This window comes from Haliotis rubra, unplaced genomic scaffold (assembly GCF_003918875.1).
Source record: "Haliotis rubra isolate DU_JTF1 unplaced genomic scaffold, ASM391887v1 Scf1300, whole genome shotgun sequence".
Taxonomy (NCBI): Eukaryota; Metazoa; Mollusca; class Gastropoda; order Lepetellida; family Haliotidae; genus Haliotis; species Haliotis rubra.
In genome coordinates this window covers 113,761-141,195 of record NW_025765227.1, presented here as the reverse complement: position 1 = coordinate 141,195, position 27,435 = coordinate 113,761, and the positions used below count along the sequence as shown (strand labels likewise).

Here is a 27,435-nt window from a genome sequence, read left to right as displayed (position 1 = left end):
AGCTCTACTGTAACACTCTGAACGGTAATAACGCTAACCAGCTCTACTGTAACACACTGAACTGTAATAACGCTAACCAGCTCTACTGTAACACTCTGAACTGTAGTGACGCTAACCAGCTCTACTGTAACACACTGAACTATAGTAACGCTAACCAGCTCTACTGTAACACACTGAACTGAAATAACGCTAACCAGCTCTACTGTAACACTCTGAACTGTAGTAACGCTAACCAGCTCTACTGTAACACTCTGAACGGTAATAACGCTAACCAGCTCTACTGTAACACACTGAACTGTAGTAACGCTAACCAGCTCTACTGTAACACACTTAACTGTAATAACGCTAACCAGCTCTACTGTAACATACAGGTGATAGCTGTTCGTGAAAGAAAGGTGGGAACGCAATCAAGGGAACACTGTTCTATCACAGTAACAATTTAATGCGCTGGAATGCGCTGGATCAAAGATACAACACCCAAGGCCTCAGTGAAACTCTTTAAGAGGTTTTATGATAGCTTTTAGATTTGTTTTTGACGGGTGCCACAGGTGGGGCAGGATACGCTCACCTTTTCGTGAACCCCTGGTAATAACCACTATTTGACAGTGATCAACAAACACATGCTCATTTACCATGATTTCTTAAGGATGAGGAAAAGGTTTTGTAGTTTTTTACATACTAAACAAAAGACTTTGTGTTTACAGGAACATTTATAATTCAAGAAGGTTTTAATAGCACTCTTTTATCTAAATAAACTTATGTATAACGTATGTGTCACTTCAAATTCACAGGAATACATATAATTCAAAGGAACACCCTCAACTGTTTGTTGCATTCAAAATATTTTGCGTAGGAAAGATCTGCACCTGTCTTCATTCTCCATTCAGTTGACAAAGCGTGAGTTCCACCTACGTCAGCCGACGATGGGAACGTGGTTACACTGGGACTGGGTCTTCTGCACGTCGATTGACACCGTAACCATGGCTACATGACTGGATGACGATGTCTCCTTAGCGTAAAGCTGTTACACATAAGGAGCGGTATTAATAACATACGCTGGCACTACTCAAATATACTGAAACGTCGTAATGTTTTCAAAATCTACCGTAACATATACAGAACTGTAGTAACATCTACTAGCTCTACCGTAACATGCAGAACTATAGTAGCATCTACTAGCTCCCCCGTAACACATACAGATCTGTAGTAACATCTACTAGCTCTACCGTAACACATACACACCTGTAGTAGCATCTACTACGTCTACCGTAACACATACAGATATATAGTAGCATCTACTAACTCTACCAAGCGTTGGCTCGTCACGCCGAAGACCCGGGTTCGAATCCACACATGGGCACAATGTGTGAAGCCCATTTCTGGTGTCCCCCGCCGTGATATTGCTGGAATATTGCTAAAAGCGGCGTAAAACCAAACTCAGTCAGTCAGTCAGTCAGTACTAACTCTACCGTAACATACAGATCTGTAGTAACATCTACTAGCTCTACCGTAACATACAGTAACAGCTACTATCTCTACCGTAACACATACAGAACTGTAGTAACATCAACTACCTCTACCGTAACATACAGATCTGTAGTAACATCTACTAGCTCTACCGTAACACATACAGATCTGTAGTAGCATCTACTAGCTCTACCGTAACATACGGACCTGTAGTAACATCTACTAGCTCTACCGTAACACATACAGATCTGTAGTAGCATCTGTTACCGTAACACATACAGATCTGTAGTAGCATCTACTAGCTCTACCGTAACATACAGATCTGTAGTAACATCTACTAGCTCTACCGTAACACATACAGATCTGTAGTAGCATCTGTTACCGTAACACATACAGATCTGTAGTAGCATCTACTAGCTCTACCGTAACACATACAGATCTGTAGTAGCATCTACTAGCTCTACCGTAACATACAGATCTGTAGTAACATCTACTAGCTCTACCGTAACACATACAGATCTGTAGTAGCATATGTTACCGTAACACATACAGATCTGTAGTAGCATCTACTAGCTCTACCGTAACATACAGATCTGTAGTAACATCTACTAGCTCTACCGTAACACATACAGATCTGTAGTAGCATCTGTTACCGTAACACATACAGATCTGTAGTAGCATCTACTAGCTCTACCGTAACACATACAGAACTGTAGTAACATCTACTAGCTCTACCGTAACATACGGACCTGTAGTAACATTTACATTTACTAAACCCCAAATAGCTCAACTGTCCCATACGGAACTGAAGTACACCAACCAGCTGCATTGTACAGATGATACTTGTTGCTTGAGGAAATTTATAAACCTTTCTTCGCATGAAATGTAGGTTTTGACCGACATCTCCTTTCTTCCCGAGGTGGTTGACGACACTAATTGTTTTGGCGGTTTAAACACAATCTCCGTAATAAGAAAACCAATATTTGGATAAAGATGTTATGCTGTAAGTCGATGATAACGATATGATGGAATAATGATTTGAACATAATGGGATAGAGATGTAAGGATGTGACGAAATACGGAGATGTTAAGGTTATAAGGACAATGCTGTGATAATACGTAGAAAGCTACGGAGATGTAATTATCATAAAGAAGGATGTGGAAATAAGGAAGGAAGCATGTTCTAGAAGTAACTACCGTGCCTGTTTAACCCACCTCAACTGTAATCAAGTCGTATGGGTATGTCTGCAGTGCGGATGCATTGATCACATTGAGGAAGATCTGTGCCTGGGAATATGCCCTCTTGGGCGATACTTGAAACACCGTGTCGTGTTTGTTGCCGATAGACCGTAGATAGATAACCATGATGCCATTTGGACCCTGTTGGTAGACAAGAAGAAACTGAAAGGGTACATTTGACTTTGTTGCCAGGCAACAGTTTCAACGTTTATAAAGCTTTGCTGATGATAATGATGATCAAATAACTTTGCAGAAAGACCCTGCTCGGTTGTACCGGAAAAGTGGTGAAATGTAGACACCAAACGCAGAGCTGTCAACCCCTAAAGATGGTTTGGAGTGAGACTGAAAAAAATAAGCGGGGGTCCAGGGACCTCAGGTCCCTGGTCATGTCGAGGGCGACGCCCTGGTGGGGGGTCTTTGGGGGGCGAACCCCCCCGCCCCCGAAAATAAGGTTTAGTGATTTTCAGGAGCATTTGGAGCCTTCTGGTGGCATTATTTTGACACTAAAAGATGCATGCTAATTAATAATAATAAGCCTAATCATTCGCATAAACATCGTTTTAGTACTTCGTTCATTCAGGCGTTCTTTCAATGTTCAACTTTACGCAAAAACGAACGAAAATGCGTATTAATTTTGAAATTATTTTTGGCTACCAGATATGCGTGAGATTATTATTTGGAGGCGTGAGAGCGTGACATTTGTCAATAAAGCGTGAGACTCACGCCAAATGCGTGAGAGTTGACAGTTATGCAAACGCTGGATAGGCAGGAATATTGCTCTACAAGATTGAACGGTAACGTTTTGAAAGTATGATTGGTACTACCAGTAACACGTTCTAGCATCAAACAATGTACAACAAGAAACACGTTCTTGCATCAAACAATGTACAACAAGTAACACGTTCTTGTATCAAACAATGTACAACAAGTAACACGTTCTTGTATCAAACAAGGTACAAGTAACACGTTCTTGTATCAAACAATGTGCAACAAGTAACACGTTCTAGCATCAAACAATGTGCAACAAGTAACACGTTCTTACATCAAACAATGTTCAACAAGTAACACGTTCTTACATCAAACAATGTGCAACAAGTAACACGTTCTTACATCAAACAATGTACAACAAGTAACACGTTCTAGCATCAAACAATGTACAACAAGTAACACGTTCTAGCATCAAACAATGTACAACAAGTAACACGTTCTTGCATCAAACAATGTACAACAAGTAACACGTTCTTGTATCAAACAATGTACAACAAGTAACACGTTCTTGTATCAAACAATGTACAACAAGTAACACGTTCTTGTATCAAACAATGTGCAACAAGTAACACGTTCTTACATCAAACAATGTGCAACAAGTAACACGTTCTTTCATCAAACAATGTGCAACAAGTAACACGTTCTTACATCAAACAATGTGCAACAAGTAACACGTTCTTACATCAAACAATGTACAAGTAACACGTTCTCGCATGAAACAATGTACTATAGTAATACGTTCTTCCATCCAACATTATCTTGCCTCACACATAAATGTACCCCGCTTACAAGCGAGTAACATGTACCCCGCTTGGAATGCCGAACTCAGTTGGTACTTCGTAGTAGTAATTCTTTATCTCGATTAACATTGAATCACGTATGTACGGAATGAATCACGTATGTTTTTCTTGTCGTCTGGTACCCCATACTATGATCCGATACCTGTGCTTCAAACAGTTCAAAATTATCATTGAGGTTTTCGGTAAGATAAATACGTTGTTCACTGGTCCCTCGGGGCCCATGGGTTGATGTGCCCTCGAGGGTACATTAGCCCATCTCCTTCTCGAGATCAGTGAACAACTTGTAATGTACTACCAGTAACAAGATCTTTCATTCTCTAGAATCTGTACATTCTATATGTATGTGTTTTTTGATAATTTGGTCCAATTACACTTCCTCTGACGATTTTAAGATCTGGTCGACTGTTGATTAGGATCCATTGTTGTGAAGTGGCGATAATGCTGGTTCGATGTCTCGAGGTGCAACTGTCATGGGTGAGTAATACTGAATGGACATTACGGAAACATGCATCCTGTTTTGCTCCATGGTTGATAGTTGATTATTCAAAACCAGTTTTCAGATACGGAAACGTTACTTGCGTTAACAACAGAATCCAAGAATGTCGACCCGAACAAATGACAAACTTATAGATTTCGTGGTTTACACTGTATTGCCTCTGTTTCCTTCTTCTGGTGCTGGACGTTGCCCAACGTGAGGGAAGGCCAGTGGCATTGTACATTGACCACAACAGCAGCCAGCATCAGAGAATGAGAATAGGACCTGTAAGTCTCGAGAGGCGCTTCTCCCGATACTAAGCTGCCAGACGGGGCCCAGCTTACTTCCAGTACCAGATTTCCGGTGACAAGCATATATTCAAGAACCAGTTCTGGTTCCAAATTGCGCGACCGCCAAATATGACTTTACTAGACCGGACCAAGTGTACGTCGTTTGTCACCGGGAGGACTAAGGTCTCGCGACGTGCCGTGACCTAGTTACGGGTCCGATATAACAGAGTTAGAAATATTCTTATGTTTGACATCAACATTTGTCCAAAAGTCCATACAAAATGATTTCCAGTTAGGCTTGGATTTTTCAGTTACTCAAATCACTATATCGATTCATTGTTGTCTTTCGACATGCTTGCTAATACACCGTGTCAAACCGATAGCGTATTGTTGCTTTGTTGAAAAAGTATGGCGGTCTTAGGGATCCAGCCTTCCGCACTAAGGGCAGACGCTCTATCCACAAGGCCACGGAGGCAGACCAGAACAGCAGTACCCAAGGCCACATTACTTAGGTAGGGCACGAAGGTCACTCAGGTAAGGGACGGGCAATTTCACAGAAAAAGCTAACGTTACTAGTATATTTACTAAGTCTGTCAATTTACGGGTATTCTAAGAGGGTTGGAGGTATGCCATCGCCATGTAAGGATTTACTAAAGATATTTGATAGTATGATCGTGCCAATTGTGTGTTATGGCTCAGAATTATGGGGTATATACTATCGTAAAGACGTAGAAAGAGCACAGTTGAAATTCTGTAAGTGGATTCTTAGAGTTGGTATATCTACATCAGATAATATGGTATTGGGGGAATATGAGCGTTTGCCTCTACAGCTGGTATACCTGACCAGAGCAGTTAACTACTGGTGTCGACTCATTACTCTACCTCCTAACAGGCTACAAAACCAGTGTTATCAGATGTCCCTTGATAATGTAGGCCGTACTACCTGGGTCACACACATCCGAGATATCGTATTTAGATTTGGGTTTGGTTTGTCTGGGTTACCCAGCAGGCTGGTTGCATAAAATCTTCCATCTCTTTATTTAGACAAAGATTATCAGACAATTTGCAACAATTATGGATTTCAAACTTAAGCACTTCCTCCAAGTGTAACTACTATAGACAGTTCAAATCATTGTTAAACGTAAAATCATATTTGTCAGGTGATATTCCTTATTACTTAAGATCTTCAAGAAACTGGTAGAACGTGCTATAGAAACTGGTAGATACAAAAAGTCAGAATTTAAGGATAGGCCCTAGGGTTTGTTTATTTTGTAAATTTAAGAAAAAATATTTTATTGAAGATGAGCTTCACATACTGTTTGTCTGTGAAACCTATGATATTCTTAGAAAGAAATATACATACCCGTTTATACCTTATGTTACATCTCATTATGTGCCGCAAGATATTGTGAATTTACTGACATCACGCAATGTTTCTACCTTGCATAGTATACGTATGTTTTTATATATAGTATGGAAACTGAGAGCCAACACTACCCACAAGTACTTAGCCTTGCAGTTATTGCTGGTACACAGTAAGGCTCATTATTTATAACCAACAATTTATAAATGCATTTTGTTGTATATATAATATTTATTACAAATTTGCATACCTGTGCCTGCTCTGCAGATATATTCTCACTCATTTATTATATGATATCACCAGGAAAGTATGTATCATAGGCCCAATGCCTCTTTATTGAATCTGTCTGTCTGTCTGACTAAGTCTGTAATAATGCACCTGAGTTATGAGAGTAATACTGCTGAGATGCTTAATGGCACCGTAAACAGATTTTGTTTTGTTTTCAAAGACCAAGTGATAAACCGCTATATTTTAAGTAGATGATTGCTGCCTTACCCTATCCTCGTCCAACACTGTGAGACTCTGGGGTTGTGTAAAGACAACTGGTGCCCCAGCGGAGACGTCTCTCGCCGTGTACGCCTTTACCTTCCCAGCGTTAAAAGTAGGGTGGTTGTCGTTGATGTCAGTGACTAACACTATCACCATTACCCATGCCGACGACAACCCGTACTGCAGCCTGTCCCCACTGTCCTCAGTAGCCTGTACCAGGTGGAATGACATGACTGTTATTCGAAACGCACATTATTTGGATGAAGATTAGATTATTTCCCAACAATCTTTAAACGGTTTTAACATACTAAAATAAAGATATGACATTCTTATAAAGATTCACTATATATACGAAATTTCACAAGCTCACAACTAAACATTGCCTTGTGGATCGTCTGGCATTGTTCTCCCATACTGGGTAGACAAGGTATTATACTGACAAGCGTCGAGGATCGGATAACTTCCATGAGTAATCGTCGTACCAAGCTACAGTCAACTACCGTTGTGTCGAAATCAAAGCTTGATCCCGTGTGGTCCTGTGCAAAGAGCTCAGGACACAAATCAGATGAAGTTAAGCAACGTTGGGCGCGCAGAGCCCTTGGATGGGTGACCGAGTTTGGCAGCTTGACTCCTGAGAGTTTCTAGGGCTTCAGTCCTCCCCCACAACGAAGCATATGTGATACATGTGGTCTCACCTTAGGCAAGTGAGTTTGTTCAAAATTGACTCTGATCACCCAGCAGAAAATGGGTACCCGGTGGGATAAATCATGTGACAATAACCTTCTAGCGCCTAACAGGCAGCTTGGGTTATTCGGGGTTATAATGAAATGTGACCTGTATGCTTAGGGCATGTCCCTCAGTAATGTGGATAAGGCGCTCTAAAAGCACTCTTATCATTATTATTATCCCTTGTTTAGTCAGCACGTTGTGTTTGTGTCGAACCTCGGATTACTCGAAGTATTTACGTAGGTCCCTTCAACTTCGACACCACGGTTGACTGTACTTGATTTCACACGTGACCCTTTACAGACGGCATAGTAACTGTTTACTGTTGCACAAGATAGTCCGGCGCCGTAACATTTAACCAACCATTACTTTCTAAAGCCAACCCTGAATTAATTCGCCTCGCAACATTTACAGTCTTTCTCTCACCGTGACATTCAGCATGCAGGCGCCATTGTTATCTTCGAATAAGACGTCCTCTCTATCAGGACTTGATGTGAGAGTTATCTCCCCTGTGTCAGCGTCAAGTTTGAAGATACTGGAACAAGGGCCTTGAAAGGCCAATCATGGGTTATTACACAACTGTAGAATCTCTTGGTCAAAACAACGCGTTTTAGGTCATCGTATTGCAGCTAGAGTATCTGTTAGCATTGTTCTTGACGTGATAAGAGATTTGTGTCAATATGAAGAAAACAGCAAAGCGAGCAAAAACCATTGTAGGTACAAGGTAATTTGAAAAACTTGATTTTTTTCGGATGCCTGAACGTGATAATTAGCAAGTAAAGATGTGTTGAGAAAAGTATTATCACAGACTATCACAGCGGGTCTCTCTGACACACATTTTAAAGACATTGTTTGTGCATGCATGACCCTGGCAAGTCTGGGCATACTGTACAGTGAAACACCACAGCCCCTGTGGTTTATTAGAACTGTTGATTGTTTTGCAGTAATAACTGCAAATCTATAGCCCGGAAAGCTCAAAGTACAAACCGACTGGATGTAAAAGTATAGATTCTGATTGTAACATTGTTGTTTTTTGATTGACATTTTAAGAACTGATTATTATTGTGTGGATGCTCACTGACTGGCTGTTTTCTGAGTAATGGTATTGACTGCAACTTGCCTGCTTCTAAGCCCAGCACCACCTTGTTCTGCAGTGTGGTATCACCGTCTGTTGCCCTCACTGTCACAACACTGCTACCCTGGGCCAATACATCACCGACGGTGGTAAAACGATACATACGGAGATTGATTGACTGATTGGTTGTTGTTTAACGCCGTACTGAGCGATATTCCAGCTACATGTATATGGCTGCGGTCTGTAAATAATCGAGTCTGGACCAGACAATCTAGTGATTAACAGCATGAACATCGATCTACGCATTTGGGGTACGATGACATGTGTGAGTCAAGTCAGCGAGCCCTGACAACCCGAGCCCTTTAGTCGCCACTTACGACAGGCATGGGTTGCTGAAGACCAATTCTAACCCGGATCTTCACGGGTTTACATACGACGAAAATTAGAAATGGCGCCATAGTCTTTAGCGACACTTTTGCAGTAAAAAATGTTTCAGTTTATTGCGACTGAAGTGTCAGAGCCAGAGTCACGGGAGTTGCTGTTAGGGCGTGTAATGTCTTGGGTAGAAGCATCAGTGCAATGCATGAGTGCAATAAAGCCCTTTTAAAATTCCTCGATTTCAGAAGTATTTTCACTCGTTAAATTTAATATGATTAATTAGATCCTTTCGTTGCATTATTGAAATATGTAAACTCCAAGATCCACCTGTGCATGATATTTCCTTTAAAACTACCAAATATGGGTATAGATGCTATCCTCCACGAGCAGATTCTACGCTGTACATTAGACAACTGATCGACCACCGTCGCAAAGTGTCCGACTAAATTACGCCACAGCAGAACTTAATCATGCATTAACAAGGACAAACACACAGTGATGCTGGCCTCATTCATATCCTGTATTTCTCATACATTTTCACATTAGCTCAACCCTTTAATATCTGCTCGATAGAAAATAAACATGCAAGACTGCTTTTTTAAATTAAATTACCCCTGGCGTTGTTCACGCCTGCTGCATATGGAAATAACTCCTTGACTTGAGTGTTGTAAATCTAAATCTGTGACAGCGGCCTGAACAACTTATTTACACAGAGATTTGCTTTAACATATTTACCACATGGGCGTTCTCTGATATATGGACGGTGTACGAAGGTCGCTCAAACACAGGCGGGGTGTCCTGGGCATCTGTCACAGTAACGTCCAACGTTGACGTCGACGTAAGGCCACCGCCATCCTGTAAACGTCAGAAATATATACGCCACAATAGCCCATTTGACGTGAAAGAGCGTGTCGAGCTGTACACATGGGCAATGCGTGGTTGAACTGATGTGAATCGTAGTTCAGCCGGTTACAGGATGCAATGGAATTCAAACGTCCACTGATGCTGCAACATGTGATTATATACTGTATAACTCTGCACAACTCGTTGCCTCCATTAGCACCACGAGGCAACCCCTTCCTCTAGTCCGTTATCGAATACAGGGACTCGCGAACATCCGGGGAAGAGGGACGGAAATGGATGACTTTGAATACGGTGACACGGGTCACATTCATGAACTAGCTTCAAACGTAAACTATCATTCGTGTTGTCACATATGTTATATTTGGGATTACACTTTCCTTGTAAAGTACAGATTCTAGTACCTTTGTTGGGTTGAGTCACATGAATGGCTATCGTTTAGAGAAAATTGCATGCTGGTCCAGAGGCGGATACAGCTTTTCGAGAAATGGGGGTAGGGGTAGGGGAGGTGGGGTGGGGTAGGGGTTTGCACACTCTTGAGAAAGGGGGGGTGCACACTTCATTTTCACGAGAGTTTCATTGGTCATTTAATAAACTTTCAGGACAAGGGGATGGGGGTTGGGGTGCAGTCCCCTCTGGATCCGCCTATGTTGGTCAAATGAAATCCTGAAACTGAAACATATGACCCTACCATAAACATTTTCGTTTGATCTGCTATGTTCATAGTCCTGATTTACATATAACTTGAATGGCGACATGCGTGAGTGTTATATTTATAAACTGTTGCTACAGCGGAGACAAGTTAACTACGGGTGGTTGGTGGTATTGTGTAGTTCAACAATGGCGTCTCACCATTGGAAATTACTAAGCTAGTTGCATTTTTTCGTAGTCGATCATTATGATAAACTTTTGTATAAAATACGTTTCTTGAAGAAATCGATAAAAAGTCTTTTGTGAGATTATGGTTCAACAGAAGTGCAGATTGTTTTCTTTTCGTGTCATTTTTTTTTTGTCTTGTGTAATGAAGCGTAAACTCCTATAATAAAACACACACCTCGAACCAGTTATGTTTCTGCTACATCTAGTGTGAAGTAGACGGTGGATGAATGTTGTATCCTGTCGCAGCTGGCACAGTACCACGATGACATACAATGTCAACTTACACAGAACACTGATTCTACATGTTACCCACACCTACTATACGCTGGGATACTAGCCAGGTAGTTGTGACCAAGATCCCTATATGGGTAATGAAGTAAGGAGTCAGCTACCGTTGCAGTGATGTTACAGCCGTACGAAGTCCTCTGTTCAAAGTCCAGTTTGCCTCCAAGAGTAATTTCCCCTGTTGTTGCTGCTATATGAAAGGGCGTGGTCGTTCCATCTGACAACTGATAACACATACATTTAATAGCAGACATGTTACCTCAAGTCTCACGGACCAGAAACATCTTCAAAGGAAAAGATATCTCCAAGTATTTATTTTGTCTAGGGGGAATTAAAATGAACATCACTTCAACAGTACATGAACTACACACACACACACACACACGAAAGCACGCACGCACGCACGCATGCACACACACACACACATACACGCATGCATATACACATATACATATGTATGTATAGACCCCAGGCGGGTCTTTTGTTAACACCTGACAAAATGTCTTCCTGTATACTTATTGTTTCTATTTTATTCAGAAACAAGGAAAGGTGCAGATATTTGCAATACACGCAATTTGATAATAGTTATTGAAAAATTGGCTGTGTGGTTTATAGACCGTCTAGTCTTCTCACTACAGAACAAACCCATTGCCAAGACATCCTACCCATTTGGCAATCTGAGGCATCAATTGTTATGTCTCTTTCATATATTAATCTTTGTCCTATACAGGCAGAATTTCAATTAGAAATTTACAAACAGTTTGAATAGAGATCCATGCAAAAAGTGCATCGGATCTATTTCGTCTAAGTTCATACTCCAAAATAACTTAAATCTGCGAAACAAAATGGAAATATTTGATTGACACATTCATTTGCTGAAGTAGTTTGTCTAGACCTCCCAGTACTGCAAACGTCTAAAATGAACCCAGTTTAGAGTTTACCAAGTCCTTAGAGGTCCTTTTTAATGTTGGATAGTTGTTTGTCTCTATGAGATCTAGTAGTATATGTTTTCAGAGATAAGGCGTTTATTTAATGTCACTGCATGTGCCATTCATATGTTAAATGTCAAGGCACGCACGAATGGTTCAGAGTTTACATAACGTATTTCACACTGCTTGAAACAAGATCAGTACAAATACAACTAATTCCAGCTTGCCATATGAGAATGTATTGTTACATAGCGCTTTGGGGAAGCATAATGACACATGCAGTTACATGCTCGCCGTGTAATCTGGATGTTCTATAGCTTGCTAATCCTTGTGATAACAACAGGTGACATCAGAACTAATCTTAAAACTCGTTCAAAATATCACAGTGCGATAAGGTCTCACAACAACACAACACTCGTCCTTTATCAGAGGTACTGAGGTAAAATCAGAATAGCTGTGTGTGCACACATCCGGCACTCATAATCTCTGGGCCAATGATAGCTGGCCAACTTGTGCACGTATGTCAGGTGCCTGGGTTGACAAACACGACTTCGACCCACGGGGATTAGCATGGGTGAGGATATATGTGAGATAGTCTGTCAGGTCCTGGTAGTTTTTGTTGCAGTGAGTGACTCAACTATACCTAGTTGAGTTAAAGGCGTTATGTCCATTGTGTGGTGTCCATCTCCAGCAAATGGTTGGAGAATGTGAACCGGAGACATTGTTTCTCCCGCTCTTGTAGTAACGGAATGTTCTGCTTTTATAAACAGTTGGACATTTACATAAAAGTAAAACTATGTGACAAAGGGAGGCACCTTAAGGTTAACATTTAAACAAGCTCTATTACCACATTAATGTTAGATTAACGCCCACTCTGCCAATATACAGTTCTTTATCTGAAAGAGACAAACAACTGTACATTAAAGGACCCCTAAGGAGGTGGAAAACTCTTGGCTTGATACATTTAGGACCTTTGCAGTGCAGGGAAGTGTGTTTGGAAGGGACTGTAAGACAAACTACCCCAGGGTATGCAATATTACAATATATATGTTATTGCATTATTACATAGCACGGTGATAAAGGTATTGATTATATCTAAGACTGCCTGCTCGATTTCCTGCTTGATTGCTTCTTGATTGGTTGACTGGTTCATTGATTTGTTGGTTGATTCAGGGATTGACGGATTCAAATATATTACTTGATTATCAGGTAAATAGGTAGATCAACTAGTATTTCACCCCTCCCCCATCTAACAGATTATACGGTAGGAGATGATGAGTAGTGTAGATACCTGGAGTGAATACGTGATCATTCCCCCAATACCGACGTCAGCGTCCGTGGCGTTCACCTGGTAGATGACCTTACCAACAGCAGTTGTCTGAAACATTGGAACACTTATTCAGACCTTACCCTAACTACAAGAAGCATGTAATAACGGAACAAAATAGTTAGAATACCCATCTAGTATTGGTTAGAAAGATGAGGTGGTGCTTGTACCATGGATAGGGGTCAGTTACCTTTGTCTTAATAGGTCGTCCATAGTATCTCAGAGGCCCTTCCACTACCATCACCACCATTATTTACACCACCAAGACCACCAAGACCACCACCACCACCACCAACAACAACAACAACAACACCACCAACCGACCACCACCACCACCACCACCACAACAACAACAACAACAACAACAACAACAACACCAACACCAACACCAACGACAACAACACCACCACCACCAACACATGTGCATGTTCGTCAGAACAAAAAAAAGTCATGTCCAAGATATTTTTATGGATTTAACTTCTTTTTTAATTTCTCTCACGACGTTTCGAGACCATTCCAGGTCCCTTCATCAGGTGAACTGGCAGTTAGGACTATGACATAAAAATATCTTGGACATCAATGTACAACTTCTAAATGCCACTGAAAGACAAAAAAAGTCATAACCTTTAATACAACGTTAAAAACACGTTTCACCTCACCACCCTTTATTCTGTTTTGGAGGACGATCCCCACCCTACAAGATATGTTAATTCTGTTTTGGAGGACGATCCCCCTCCTTACATAACTGGTCTAGACATGCCAAACACATATACATCAATACGTACATGGTGACAATAAGATGTAGTGGAGATATTCGGATGTTAATGTATCACATAAGATGCACTAACCTCTGACAGCGTGATGTTCTGTGGAAGGTTGAGAAAGTGGGGAGTTTCGTCGTTTATATCCGTAATGATTAAATTACACCTCATTTGAACCTGAAATTGATTTATATCAAAGTACAATGCCAGTATGATAACATGAGACACAGAACTGTAATGTGGACACATCCTACAGTCATATCAGACCAAACAAGTACACGGATACATCACGGCACAAAGTAACAAGCATTGAAACAAAACTGGCAGCCACAGAATTTACTGCTTCTAATATATATATATATATAAATAACAAAATGTACGTATAACAATATATTATTATATACAACAACAGTTTACATTTTTAGTGACCAGCTGAATTTTGTCAATAATATATTATCACCAGTACCTTGTAGATACCGTCCGTGACATCAAACTTCAAGTGTCGTACAGAAGAATGCTGAAGACAAATGCATGATCATTTTATTTTTTTTATAGATTTCATCAATGATATTGATATTGAGTTATATCAACTCAACTCACGCAAAAGCACAGGCACCTGCTTTTTCAGTATGTATATATAGCATCAATCATGATCACATGGTTTAAGAATCGTTTCTTCACTTTGACATTAATTAAGCACCATCTGTATCCAAGGGCAATATCCAACAATTTGGTCTAAACAGGCGATCTTAACCTACCATACTGGAATGCACATGTAAAGCACGTACTTCACACAATATCCCAGAAGCTATTGCCCCCATGTTCGCATTGGGGTACACCTTTAATTGCCACTACAGTTTTCTGAAATGATTTAATATAAGACAGTAATACAAGTTAACTTTTCGTGCCATGACAAGACGTAAACTTTTACAAATGGCAAGTTATTGGCAAGCATGACGCAAGTATGTTCTGTCGCAACATCGGTGCTAACTTGAAGAGTAACAACATTGGTATTAGTCAACTTGTGACTGGTGAAATATAGGATCGCAATCCCATGACCCATACCGAGGAACTGCACGGTCCGTGGAGAGTCAGAGTCCAACTCAACACCAACACTGTCTGGGTCGGGGTCCCATCAGACGTCTTTACCTCACAGACAGACACAGATAGGAACATCTGGCCTGGTGCAGACTCGGTACTGATGTGTTCCTCAGTAGTGCTTCATACAATTACAACAATCAGTATTTGAGAATTGTGTGCATGTCAGGGCCCCGTTTCATAAAGTTCTAGTAAGCCTAAGATGTCGTAATTTTTTCTCGTAGCATTCGTACCTCCTATTCTATACTAAGAGGTACGAATGCTACGAGAATAGTTACGAGATCTTTGGCTTGCGAGAGCTTTGTGAAACTGGGCCCAGTTGGTACCCATGGTGGCAATACCTTCCGCCATTGTTGATATTATTGCAAGCAAATTGTTACCAAATTTCAATTTCAGTGTTTGTTTTCTTCCGAAATGAAGTATGTTACAATTCTAATTTAATATGCGGAATGCGGTTTCTAAAGAATATACATCAACATGTTGAAGATAGAGAGAAAGGGTGCTTGATTAATGTTTGTGTGTGTATATTTGAGGAAAGGACTGACCACGAGCGATATCGTTATCATATGTTTGTACAGAATTATTTACAAAATCCCTGTCCAAATCTGTTTTGAGGACGACATCCACTGTCCATTCATTATTAGTCTTCCTGACTGTGTGGTCCAGCTTGACCAGGTCCCCCGTCGCAGTATCCCCAACTGTGAAAACCAAGTCGGAGGGACCGTCACTGTCAGAGGCTGTGAGGGTAAGCAACACGGAACCTGACAGACAGACAGATAGTGTCTTTGAGTCTCACCTCATATATACAGTTTTAGTACTAGTAAAAATCATATAGGAACATTTGAACAGAGATTACCTTGAGGCTTCCGGCTACAAGTAAATAATCCAATTTTACAATACAAATAACTCCTTGGTTCTGTGTGGTTATCTTTCATGTTTACGCCTAAGGAGAGGTTTAAAATATTAACAGAAAGTTGATACATGGAACTATTAATATGTTCTTGAACAAAAGACCCGTTACATATAGTGATACCGCAGTCCTCTAAAGATTAATATTAAATTGATTCAGAAACCCATCGATACTAAATGCAATAATGTATCATTATCAGATGCTTCAACAAAAGATCAAAGGCTGTAATGTAACCAGCGATAAAGCAAACGTTCTGAATGGGCTGATGTCATAACTGTGTCTCTCCCGTTATCTAACTCCTGTGTAATAACATTACTTTCATTACTGCCAAACAAGATGGTGCATTCACATCAGTTATCGATCTGTGAAATAGTCTGTCGAATAGCTAAATATTATAAACAAGGAAGACATGTTGCAAGATGTTGTCAACATCTCTCATGCCGCGGGGTTATGTCACTGCAGTCACACACAGCCAGTTACAAAAACATCTCTCATGCCGCGGGGTTATGTCACTGCAGTCACAGACAGCCAGTTACAACAACAACTGCGTCGAGGAATAAGGTAGTTCTTCAGAGCGAATGAATGCTCAGCGTGCTCTTCAGGAACATCTTTTGTAGATGAAAAAGAGTTAATTGCGAACTACATTTGTCAGTCAGTCAGTCAGTCAGTGACAATATAGCGTCGTAATATAGCATATGCAGGACGTAACAATGGCCGACATATTAGACGTGACGGGAGAGATTTCCGAGGTTGTTGATATGTGGCTAGTACAAGTGTCGGTCATTGCTAATCATTTGGCCGATCATTTAGTGATTATATGTCAAACATACTAAGGAAATTTATAGATTGGCCTGGACAATCACGTGACAATCACGCCGATCCCCTCCGTAATTTGGATGTCTTCGTTTCGTTCGATCGGAGAGAAGATATTCTTGAGCAGATATGCAGGCCAACACTCTCACTTATCCCAGTTTGTGACCTTTAAGATTAAATGGCCTTAATGTTCTGAAACAACTCTCTGTATCTACTCGTGTTAGGGAATTCGAAGGGGTATCCGAGGAATGTGGAAGTAGTCCCTCAGTGTTTACGTAATTTCAAGAATACAGTCTCGTTGAAAACGTGTGAACGTCAAAATATGTCGTTCATACGGATATGAACGTCAGTTTCACGGTCATGTGACCAGCCTCCAGAGGAAAAGCCGACTATCATGTAAACACTAAATGAAGAAATTATATACGTAATACATATAATAAGAATATATAAGAAACAATATACTACAGGCGATCAAAAATATCACTGGAGCCCTTCTTCCGCTGTTTGTCCGAAGACGACGCCATATCAAGCCCCATGTCGTCGAATTACGTCGACTACGACATCATGTAATCCAACCATGCTAAGTACACTATTTCATGGCTTACGGTTCCAAACTTTTACAACAGAAAACACCTCGGCAGAGCGACCCCGAACGTCGGCTCTGCGCTCATGGGTTAGACATCCTACATATTATGATATGTAGATGTATCCTTTTCCTTCGTCCAATTTTGGTATAATCATAAACATCCATTGATCATAAACTGATGACTAAATGTGATTTTGCTACACCATAAACTACCAAAGGCACTTGGTCTGGTTTCTCTCTAATAAAACCCAAGGTTAGTATTAAATCTAGCATAATAGAATCGCACTAACGGTTGTTCTCTCTCTCTCCTCTCTCTCTCTCTCTCTCTCTCTTCCCCAGTGCGATAAATTTTAGTTTTCCTTAAAATGTTATTTGAAAAGCAAGAGGCAGCTTTAACTCTATTTACCTTCACACAGGGGACAGATCGTGTTATTTGTGTGAGTGTTCTCTAACCTACCGACTGGGGTATTTTCCGGCTTGACGAGAACGCTACTTCCTGTTTTGAAGGACGGTGGACTGTTGCAACAACCTGGAAGTAATGCACAGATTGCCATTTGTATAATCTCTCTGTCTGTTTGTATACTGACTGTGAATTGTCCGCCTTTTCACCAGTAGGTCAGATATATACTGAGTCAAAAAAGAAACTTCACATTCTTTCTTCAGGGCACTATAAAAGAACAAGAGATGGTAAGATGGTTAAATTGTTATTATTTCATTGCTGAGATCTGTGTGATGTACTCGATACACTGACAGTGCCATAATCAGTTCCATTAGGCTACACCGCCGTTCCAAAACATGGGTATACAGAATGTCAAGTCACAAGAATATATCAAGTTCAATATCGTGTATGGCCGCCCCGCGCATTCACCACTGCCAAACACCGTCTCCTCATCGACTGCCTGATGCTTGTGAACACGTGGTTGGGGATTCTGCGCCATTGCTCTTGCAAGGCAGCGCCAAGTTCCTGCAAATTCTGAGGTTGGTTCCTAAGACCACGAAGCCTTCTCTCAAGTGCATCCCAAACGTGCTCTATTGGATTAAGGTCAGGGGACCTCGATGGCCAGTCCATGACGTTGATTCCAGCGTTTTGAAGGAAATTTCGTGTATGCGGTATGCGGCTGATCATTATCATGCTGGAACTGTAGACCTGGAACATGAGCCGCCATGAATGGAACGAGTTCAGGGGGTGAGCACCTGGTCGCGGTAAGCAGCAGCTGTGAGGTTTCCACGGATGACCAGAAGTCGGGAACGGTTGTTCCCACAGAAAACACCCCACACCATGCAACTTCGGCCCCCGAATCTGTCGACTTCCTGTACACAACATTGGGCATACCCTTCACGACGTCGTCTCCAGACTCTATGCCTGCCGTCCGCGAATCTGAGGGTAAACCTGGATTCATCGCTAAAGACGACTCGATTCCAGTCTCTCTGGGTCCATCGGAGGTGACTTTGGGCCCACAGCAGACGTTGACGTTGATGAAACGGCGTCAATATTGGCCCACGATATGGACGTCGAGAATGGAGATTGGCAGCCCGCAACCGATTTCAAATGGTCTGTGAGGACAGTCGACCTCTAAACATCTCAGCCCTGGTTCGTGTAGCCGGCAGAAATCTGTCACGTAGGTGACGTAGGACGATTTGACGGTCTTCTGCTCGTGACGTCACACGTGGACGACCCGTCCTTGGGCGATCAGAAGTGGTGCCAGTTTGTTGTAGACGACCTCGCAAGTCATACACAGTACGACGGCTGCATCTCATTGCTCTTGCGACGTCAATAACTGATCTTCCCGCTTGCAACATGCCAACGGCACATTCACGTTGCACATTTGACAATCGTGGCATTTCAAGTACCGTTAGAACTGTGGTTTAAAAGTGTTTTTTCAATTCTTGAGGCCAATGCAAACACGTGCATATGAAGAAAACTTCGATGCGAAGATCATGTGATCGACTGCACTTGCAAAACCTGATTTGGCACTAACGTCATTTGCACGACGAATGGATGGGTTTGAGTGGGTTTTGCTAACGTTTTTCTAGAGTCGAAAGATAGGGATCCCATTTCGGATACATAGATGTATCATCAGAGAAGAAGTATTCATTATTTTCAAATTACATTTTGTGAAGTTTCTTTTTTGACTCAGTATATATCTCGTATGATATAATTATATAGAATGTTCTCAGAATTAATATCTTATCTTTCACTCATAAGAATACTAATCTACCCAGGGGATCGGCGACTTCCATAGTATCCAGAAGACGTGGATAGTTGCTCATAATATCGAACACTGGGTGGGCTGGATGAGATTCGATTATTTACAGACAGCCATCATATTGCTGTAATCATTGCTGAATGTGGGGTCCAATAAAGAAACAAGCCATACATGCAAATGCAGAATTGAATGAGGTTGAATATATGCCTGTATACCACAGAATATATACATGCAGGAGTGGGAGGTATTCACTGGTAGGGCTATGAACACAGTAACTAATATCTAATATATATATATATATATCAAAGGAACGCAAATAGAAGTTTGTCACAAGAATCATTAGGATTTACCCCCTTTCGTCCATACTCGTTTACCAACCTACCTCTGTCGAACAATCCATCAATGACTAGAATAACGAAAACAATAATATGGAACATGGTCTAAACTTCTCCCTAACTAGGACAGCGTTGTTCCATGGAAATCCTTATCTGTACTATTCCGCCTGTCATATGTGGGTCGGGCTGGCGATAAGTATCTTCCCGTTACAATCTGTCTATTGTTTTCTTGGAACAGATAAACAGATTAAACCTGACAATCAATGCATGAATTAAGAATGAAAAGAAGGGCAAACGAACGCTCAAGAAATCTATTCTTTTATTTTGGTTGAAAGAAAGCGTATGAATAAACTTTAAAGATATTTTGTGAAAAAGGCTATTTATTGAACTTGTCATATCAACTGTGTGAGGGAAAAACATGAATTTACAAGAATTTAACGTGAATACTATTTTGCGAGAGAGATTCTGAATACATAATGCCATTTATATAGTGGGCAAATGCAACATATGCCATATTGGGGATTAAAACTTTCTCAGATTCTCACACTCTCTTATGCTAGAAGGTTAAGAAAAACACTTGCTGTTTGAAAACATCTAAAAATAAGGCATGATTCAAAAGAAATCTCCACACCAGAATGAAGGAATACGGATTCTGTTCTGCGAATCGCTTACGTCATCGTGGACGTCAAGTGCTTAAAGATACAAGATGACAACCCACAAGGTCATCTTGTTTCTAGTTCCTTCTCGTTTTCATGGTATAACTGAAAATATACGAGTGGACGGTTTTGATTTACGCAACCGAATGAGCATTCAATGAAATGTTCAGTTATATCAAATGCCAAATTTGTAATACGTTATTAATAGAAGTACATAAGCAATATTTTCTTCCACCTGAGATTTTTTCAAAAGAAATCTTAATGCTTAGTAAACGAATAAGTTGTGATTAGGCTCTTTCGACGATATTTTATGTATATCATGACGTGGCTTCACCATTGAATTCAACGCTCTCTATGGGAAATATAACATGACAAATGCATAATGATATGTATAGGCATGCCCGACATGTGTATTCCATTGTTCACAAGGGTAGATTAATACTGATTGGAGTAATCACTGGATTTTCTGATCTAATCTATATAGAGATGGAGTATTGATAAACATAGTTGACAAATATCAAAAACCGACAAAGAACAGGAACTGACTTATAATAGAAAAAAAAGCACAACAACCCCAAAACGAACAATGTGACCTGGTAACGCTGACAGCCCTGCGCAGTAATCTAAAGAGACACAGTAGTTGTCCGGGTAGAGCGAGCCAGTCAGTTGACGACGGTTGACGATGGCGGGGTTCAGAGGGCTGTTTCTCCTTTTAGTGGCAGTTCTAGGACAGGTAACTTCTTTTTCCAAAAAAAACCCCATTATTCTACTAAATCCACAGCAATAATTAAAAGACCATTTGCACATAGGCCGCACTCATATGTTATTGCAATAATTGTATAAAAGTATTTAAAGAGTGGATTAAGGTTTAATATCAATATACGTTGTTTGGAGTTACTTATTTAATTGTTTTATATACATAGCTGAACAAGTGTGTTTAAACATGTAAGGTGTAGTGTTTGTTGAACACACAGTACGAGATATGAATGAAATAAGCTATAGTTGTTGCCAGTCTGATACATATCTCTTTGTTGCAGGTGTCCTTGGCTTTCTACACCACAACTGGTAAGAACTTAAACGAGATTAGCACATAAGTAGAAATATGCTTTGTCTCATATCACGTGTAATGGTTTCCACAAAAAGAATACTATCTCAAGAGAATCTTTCTGTTGACAACTTCTGTGTAATCCTGCTAAATATCTCTGTAAGTCGCCATTGTTTCTTCTTGTAATGTATAAAAAAATTGAATGTGATTTTAGTGGAAATAGTTGGAAATTCTCCATCTTATAGATGCCGATGACGCTTACCTGCTTTGTCTAACGTTTCTAACATTATGACCTTTACATAACCTTATGTTAATCTATAACAGCAGGGATTTCAATAATCGAGAACTCGCTCTGTACTGCTGATGACATATTCGAGTACTCTGTGATTTACCAAAGAGCACAATTTTGATGATTATGTTCATCCTTAAATAAAACTGCATTAATTAACCAATCAAATGTCAAATGAATAAAATGTAACAGTTTTAAGAACGTGAAGAGGATAATCTCATGGCATAGGTACTCTCACTGGTAGTTTATTGGGAGTTTTACGCCTTGAGTCATACGAACAATTCTCTGTCCAGATCGCAGTTGTCCACGCCAAATGTTGTTAACAACGTTCTTTCCTCACAGAAGTTTGGCATGTGCTGAATAAATTCAAAAAATATCTCTTATCACTCGCTGCTAAGCTTTATGTATGACTCATAGTTTCTAACACTAAAAAACTATCAAAACACTTCCTTATAGGTGTGCCCATGTTTCGTTTTCAAAGAAAGCCCTGTACACACTCCATTGTATGCTTGAACAGCTTATCGACGATGTATGAGTGAACTTATAGTTTTGATTCAAGTGATAGAAATACATTACAGTTCGAAATATAAATGTGCTCGTCCACAGGTCTGAAACTGTTCTGTTGACAAACTGTGTACTGCTTTCTGTGTTGTGACATTGGACAAGAAGCGCATGGTATCACATTACGTTATGCAACAAGTAGTATGAAAATCTTTCAAGGAGGTTTAAATTTGGTTGATAATATATAGTATAATTGGTAAATTCCGTTTTCTAAAACACCACGTACGAACTCGCTGTGTGCTGCCACCACCAGTACACCAACACACAGTACATTAAGACAGTACATCAGTACATCCATAAAATAGCGCACAGAACACTAACACAGAAGTACATCAGTCCACAGCACATCAATAACGTTAATACAGAAGTATGTCTGTCAACAATACATCCATAATTCACCACACGGAACATTAATTCACCAATACATCAATAAAAAGGCACATAGAACGTTAATACAACAGTACATCAGTCGACAGTACATCAATAACGTTAATACACAAGTACACAGTACATAAGTAGACAGTTCATTTGTATACTAGGTATGAATAAGCATCTTTGGTTACCCTAGACATGCAGTTTGACATGTAATGTTCCTTGAAAACTATTTTAGACATTGAAATGGTCCTGGTCATTTGTCATTTCTTAGTTCCTTGGTCGGTTGAGTAGTTTTCACATACAAGCCAATGTTCAATTTACTACACTGACACAATATGTAATGCCCATTTGTGTTTCTGAACGTTGCCAGATAAAACCAAACTCACCCACACACTCAAACGCTAGATCTGCTATTATAGACGATAAGTAAATAAAAGCGATAGAACGATTCTGACCATGTTTACGTGTTTACAAGTCACCACTAAATAGAAATGATAACACGGCGTTCCCGTAAAGGTGACCGTATCCTGATCCGGTGGCGGTACACTTAGTCGATAAGGAAAGTGAAATTTCAGCCGAAACATTGATTTGCCTTTGCATGTGTTTGTGTCGGACGCCACTGGTTGGACAGGGCCAGCTAACAATACACGCGTTATCCTGGTATCATCACAGCTTGATAGCGATTCAGAAACACCTGCTAAAGGTATAACAGTACCGTGCAATGAACACGGCTTTTAGCTGAAATGTCGTACGATTATAGAAATGGTTTTGTCGCGTTGATTGAAACGAACACATACTGTTACGAATCAGGAAGGTATAAGCCTAAGGGTTAGGAAGGTTGCCTCCGTATCAGAGACGCACGGGTTGATAAATTATTTGTTATCTTAAATCAACAGTATGGGTTACTCAAACAGTATAACCTCACTGTACTTTGGACTTATGGCTTGTTTTTAGGTTTTACAAAATCAGTAAATGCACTATCGTGTCACTTGATTTGGAGGTATATAGATCAATCGATAACCTAGTGTTTTACAGGTCGTCGCCATGCAGGTGTGCTGCCCTGCAGCAATGTGCAGTTAATACTTAATGGTTATAGCCCAAGCGGACACCTACTTAATATGATGCCGGTACAGCAGGATATGCTTACCTTTTTCGCAAACACCTGGTGTCATTACTGATTTTTCCATTGTCTGTTGATATAATTGTCACAGGAAGTTACACTGAGTGGGGTCATTTTCTGAGGACAGTCAAGATGTTTACATATTTTGTGATATGGGACAGTCGGTGTAACTAATTAGTGAGTGAGTGAGTTTTTAACTTCCCTTTTAGCAATATTCCAGCAATATCACGTCTGGGGACACCAGAAATGGGTTTCACACATTGTACCCATGTGGGGAAGCGAACCAGGGCCCTCAGCGTGAGGAGCGAATGCTTTAACGACCAGGCTACCTCACCGCCCCTAAATAAACAAGAATTGGAAGGATGCTGATACTGGATGCAGCATATAATTAAGCTGATCCTTACATAAACGTAGAGCATTTTGGTATAGTTTTAACAAATCACGAGGCAAGAGCAGCGTCATAGTCTACTGTGCAGAGGTGGCACTATGAACGTTACATCCGGCAACGTGTTCTGGAAGGGGATCGTTTTGGAGGTGGGGTGTTAGTATCAGGGGTAGGGTAAGTGCTGCAAGCTGGAACGTGAATGGTGTGAGGGACCAAGACGAGATTTTGCAAATGGCCACTTTAGCGTTTTTGCAACAGGACTGAGTGGTATCGCTATCACTATCGCAAGACCAAACGTTGTTTGAGTTGCACAGCATTATCTTATTCAGAACTCTGTTAATGTGATATACCCTGACGCCCAAGATCCCGTGATTTGTCACCAACTGAACACGTCTGTGATGAAATAGAGAAACGTTTACAACGTCATGAGAATCCTACAGGAACCCTTACAACGATACACGGGATGTACACACTCTATCTACAGGAACGCTTACAACGGTACACGGGATGTACACACTCTATCTACAGGAACCCTTACAACGATACACAGGATGTACATACTCTATCTACAGGAACCCTTACAACGATACACAGGATGTACATACTCTATCTACAGGAACCCTTACAACGATACACGGGATGTACACACTCTATCTACAGGAACCCTTACAACGATACACTGGATGTACACACTCTATCTACGGGAACCCTTACAACGATACACGGGATGTAATACTCTATCTACAGGAACCCTTACAACGATACACGGGATGTACACACTCTATCTACGGGAACCCTTACAACGATACACGGGATGTACACACTCTATCTACAGGAACCCTTACACCGATACACGGGATGTACACACTCTATCTACAGGAACCCTTACAACGAAACACGGGATGTACACACTCTATCTGCAGGAACCCTTACAACGATACACTGGATGTACACACTCTATCTGCAGGAACCCTTACAACGATACACTGGATGTACATACTCTATCTACAGGAACCCTTACAACGATACACAGGATGTACACACTCTATCTACAGGAACCCTTACAACGATACACTGGATGTACACACTCTATCTACAGGAACCCTTACAACGATACACGGGATGTACACACTCTATCTACAGGAACCCTTACAACGATACACGGGATGTACACACTCTATCTACGGGAACCCTTACAACGATACACTGGATGTACACACTCTATCTACAGGAACCCTTACAACGATACACTGGATGTACACACTCTATCTACAGGAACCCTTACAACGATACACTGGATGTACATACTCTATCTACAGGAATCCTTACAACGATACACTGGATGTACACACTCTATCTACAGGAACCTTACAACGATACACTGGATGTACATACGCTATCTACAGGAATCCTTACAACGATACACGGGATGTACACACTCTATCTACAGGAACCCTTACAACGATACACGAGATGTACACACTCTATCTACAGGAACCCTTACAACGATACACTGGATGTACATACTCTATCTACAGGAACCCTTACAACGATACACAGGATGTACACACTCTATCTACAGGAACCCCTTACAACGATACACGAGGATGTACGATACACTCTATCTACAGGAACCCTTACAACGATACACAGGATGTACACACTCTATCTACAGGAACCCTTACAACGATACACGGGATGTACACACTCTATCTACAGGAACCCTTACAACGATACACTGGATGTACACACTCTATCTACAGGAACCCTTACAACGATACACAGGATGTACACACTCTATCTACAGGAACCCTTACAACGATACACGGGATGTACACACTCTATCTACGGGAACCCTTACAACGATATGTACATAGCTCATCTGGGAACCCTTACAACGATACACGGGATGTACACACTCTATCTACAGGAAACCTTACAACGATACACGGGATGTACATACTCTATCTACGGGAACCCTTACAACGAAACACGGGATGTACACACTCTATCTACAGGAACCCTTACAACGATACACTGGATGTACACACTCTATCTACAGGAACCCTTACAACGATACACTGGATGTACATACTCTATCTACAGGAATCCTTACAACGATACACTGGATGTACATACGCTATCTACAGGAATCCTTACAACGATACACGGGATGTACACACTCTATCTACAGGAACCCTTACAACGATACACGGGATGTACACACTCTATCTACAGGAACCCTTACAACGATACACGAGATGTACATACTCTATCTACAGGAACCCTTACAACGATACACAGGATGTACACACTCTATCTACAGGAACCCTTACAACGATACACGGGATGTACACACTCTATCTACAGGAACCCTTACAACGATACACAGGATGTACACACTCTATCTACAGGAACCCTTACAACGATACACGGGATGTACACACTCTATCTACAGGAACCCTTACAACGATACACGGGATGTACACACTCTATCTACAGGAACCCTTACAACGATACACTGGATGTACACACTCTATCTACAGGAACCCTTACAACGATACACGGGATGTACACACTCTATCTACAGGAACCCTTACAACGATACACGGGATGTACACACTCTATCTACAGGAACCCTTACAACGATACACAGGATGTACATACTCTATCTACAGGAACCCTTACAACGATACACGGGATGTACACACTCTATCTACAGGAACCCTTACAACGATACACTGGATGTACACACTCTATCTACAGGAACCCTTACAACGATACACTGGATGTACATACTCTATCTACAGGAACCCTTACAACGATACACTGGATGTACATACTCTATCTACAGGAACCCTTACAACGATACACTGGATGTACATACTCTATCTACAGGAACCCTTACAACGATACACGGGATGTACACACTCTATCTACAGG

General features: G+C 40.8%; 2 protein-coding genes across 3 annotated transcripts in view; one reads left to right on the top strand and one right to left on the bottom strand.

Moving 5' to 3' along the window:
• Positions 1-709: 709 nt before the first annotated feature.
• Positions 710-20,220, bottom strand: LOC124267320 (cadherin-23-like). Its single transcript, XM_046702240.1, has 13 exons — positions 20,109-20,220; positions 17,977-18,048; positions 15,799-15,971; positions 14,579-14,629; positions 14,200-14,289; positions 13,316-13,402; positions 11,203-11,319; positions 9,806-9,925; positions 8,738-8,816; positions 8,044-8,165; positions 6,898-7,101; positions 2,683-2,847; positions 710-1,021 (listed from the first exon to the last, which is right to left on the bottom strand). The coding sequence occupies exons 1-13, from the start codon at positions 20,161-20,163 to the stop codon at positions 914-916; spliced, it is 1,443 nt and encodes a 480-aa protein (XP_046558196.1). The 5' UTR covers positions 20,164-20,220; the 3' UTR covers positions 710-913.
• Positions 20,221-21,320: 1,100 nt separating this feature from the next.
• Positions 21,321-27,435, top strand: part of LOC124267318 (deleted in malignant brain tumors 1 protein-like) — an 84,985-nt gene continuing 78,870 nt past the window's right edge. For both annotated transcript variants that reach the window (XM_046702238.1, XM_046702237.1), the window contains exons 1-2: positions 21,321-21,450; positions 21,755-21,782. In XM_046702238.1, the coding sequence (XP_046558194.1) occupies positions 21,400-21,450; positions 21,755-21,782 (79 nt within the window). In that variant the 5' untranslated portion in view covers positions 21,321-21,399. The remainder of the gene's footprint in view (positions 21,451-21,754; positions 21,783-27,435) is intronic.

Coding starts and splice junctions, on each gene's coding strand:
- LOC124267320 (XM_046702240.1), bottom strand. CDS start 20,163: ATGTTCCATATTATTGTTTTCGTTATTCTAGTCATTGATGGATTGTTC. Junction 8,166..8,737: donor GGTGCTGGGCTTAGAAGCAG/GCAAGTTGCAGT, acceptor TGGCCTTTCAAG/GCCCTTGTTCCAGTATCTTC. Junction 1,022..2,682: donor ACGACTTGATTACAGTTGAG/GTGGGTTAAACA, acceptor TATGTGTAACAG/CTTTACGCTAAGGAGACATC.